The sequence below is a fragment of the Engystomops pustulosus genome, chromosome 4, assembly GCF_040894005.1.
Source record: "Engystomops pustulosus chromosome 4, aEngPut4.maternal, whole genome shotgun sequence".
NCBI lineage: Eukaryota > Metazoa > Chordata > Amphibia > Anura > Leptodactylidae > Engystomops > Engystomops pustulosus.
This window is the reverse complement of record NC_092414.1, coordinates 46717847-46720527: the sequence shown is the minus strand read 5'-3', so window position 1 is coordinate 46720527 and position 2681 is coordinate 46717847. Positions and strand designations below refer to the sequence as shown.

At 39.8% G+C, this 2681-nt stretch overlaps 1 protein-coding gene across 1 annotated transcript; it reads right to left on the bottom strand.

Moving 5' to 3' along the window:
• Positions 1 to 559: 559 nt before the first annotated feature.
• LOC140128446 (posterior protein-like) lies at positions 560 to 2451 on the bottom strand. The gene is made up of 2 exons (XM_072150151.1): positions 1086 to 2451; positions 560 to 579 (listed from the first exon to the last, which is right to left on the bottom strand). Exons 1-2 carry the CDS (start codon positions 2449 to 2451, stop codon positions 560 to 562), a joined length of 1386 nt encoding a protein of 461 aa, XP_072006252.1.
• Between the last annotated feature and the right edge of the window lie 230 nt (positions 2452 to 2681).

Here is a 2681-nt window from a genome sequence, read left to right as displayed (position 1 = left end):
TTGGTAACACAAAATGGTACCAAACACCATAAAAAAAAATAATACTTGAATCATGAAAAAACTGCTTCATTAAAAAAATAAATAAATAAATTTAAAAAAAAATTAAAAAAAAAAATCCATCATTCCTAAGCACCAGGTACTTAAAAAAAATGTGTATTGACACGGTGTACATACTACATTTAACAGAACACAAAACAGACAACATAAAACAATGAGAGCTAATTCAGCTTCTACACATCATAGGGTGGGACAACAGGCAGTTTCCAATCCATCTTCTGTCAATGATTAAGTGAGGTCATCTATGGGACAAGATAAACAACAAAGACATAGCACAAAACAAAAAAACAACAAATACATTACACACAGGACCTATACATCACAATGGGATGTTACTTCATGTTTTTAATTGTTTGCAAACAATTAACCCTCATAAATTTTGAGCTCATTACACCACGTGGTTTTATTTGTAAAGACATAAAACTTTATACAAACAATATCTTTCACATACTACTTTTTAATGACCTGTAAACAAAAATGGCAATATTAATAACTTGTTTCTTCAGCCAACCACCTTGTTGCCTAAAAGAAAACGTAATGACAGTTATCACACAAACAATACTCAAAACAGATATGTAAAACACAAGATCAAAGCATGGAGCCTGTAGAAACAAAACAAAGTGTTAGTTTCTTTGTCCTGGAGTCATGTGACAAAAGAAATCCAGTCTACAAGAGAAAGAAAACATAGTTAGAAACCAAGAAATTCATACCATTAACACAATTCCAAATCTATTCATTCACAATGTGTATTGGTATATCCACACATTAATAAGCCATGCTGCTGCTGTACTGTGCCGTGTTTATTAGCAGGGGGAGGGCGATCTGTGACCAGCTCCAGAATAGCCAGAATGGCAGCCCTGCCCATGGATTGTACCCTGGGACATTAGCACCCTCCTTGTGCTCCCTGCCATGAGGGGGAGGCTGTTCTTTCTTATCCCTGTGTATATTGGGAATCTTATTTGCATGTGATGTGTTTTCCTCACATGTCTCTGTGTGGCTACTTCCAGGAGGTGTCATGGCCTCCTCACATGTCTCTGTGATCACTGTGTTCTGGTTGGTCTCAGGCTCAATGGCATCAATTTCTTTATACAATGAATTATAATGTGTCTCATGGTTTGCATTATTTACATTGCAGAAACGTTTAATATGTCCTGGCCTCCCACATCCATAGCAATACCGGAAATGTCTCGTCCTCCTAGCTCTGTGCTCTGTAGACAGATATCCTGATGGTTCATCCCTATTGTTAGACTCCTGACACCAGTCCCTGAGTATATTAATAAAGTTCTCTAGAGATGTGGCATTTCTAAGGGCAACCTTTGTGGTGTAATTCACATTACACTGATTTGCTATTGAATAGAGGAAATCAGAGTCATCCTGAGACATATCCGGGCAGTTGTAAACACTCCTAAATAAGGTCAGGTACTTGTTACAGAAGATAAGGGGGTCATCACCTGTCCTGAACCTATATCTTCTCAGGGTATTCTCACCCCTTATGTCTCTCCCTCCCATGATACGCTGCAATTCCTTCCTTCTTAAGTCCGCACCACTATCATCATCTCCCATGTGTGTAGATGACAATTGTGCGGCCAGAGGCCCAGGAAGCCATGCTTGGAGCAGAGACCAGGCATCCTTATTAGACAAGTTGTATTGCCTCACCACAGCTTCAAATTTATTGGATACAATTATTGGTGATTCATTTGTATCCCATTCTCCAATAACCTGACACAGATGTAGTCTATCCTGGATGGTGAGTGTTGGAGACTTATCTGCAGGTATTGGATTGTGTTCATCACTCCAACCCTCGGGTGTGACAATGCAGACATCTGCTGCTTTATGGCAGGTCTGGTTTTGTACTTGGAGGGACCGGATCTGTTCTCCTTGTTTATACAGTTTGGCCATTGTTTCAGACAACTGACCCTTTAGTGATGTAATTAACACGTCCCTCTGATGTATCTCCCTTTCTAAGGAATGTATATGAGTTTCAGTAGAAACAGAACTCAATCTACACTCATCGAGCTGCTTATCCAAATCTCCATTTCTTAAAGTCAGCTCATCCACCTTTGCTTGTAGATTATCCATCTCACTAGTTGTTTTTGCAGAAATTTCAATCACAGAGTCACTGATTCTGTCTATACTTTCCTTACATTGGAGCCTTTGTATGTACCAATTTACTTCCTTTACCTCAGCCAATTCTTTCATCTTAATGAGCATCATAATTTCATTGCCCAACCTTTCTTTCTTCCCTCTCTTACTGAGCACTTTCCTTTCTAACTTCTCATTATGGGCCTTACATTGCATCATCAGCTCCTTATATTGCTCCTCTAGTGAACCATCTGCACATGAATGGTAGCGAGCAGAGGAATACTTTTTCACAAACTTTTGAACAAGTTCCATCTCTGTTACCACAATACACACTGACAAACACACAAATGACAAACTAAGCAAACACAGTTTGTGTAATTATCTACTATACCAGTGGTGGCGAACCTATGGCACTGGTGCCAGAGGCGGCACTCGGAGCCCTCTGTGTGGGCACCCAGGCCATCACCCCAGCATGAAGTTCACCGGACAGGACTCAAAGAATCTTCCTACAGAATCTTCCTACAATGTTAGGCAAATTTTCC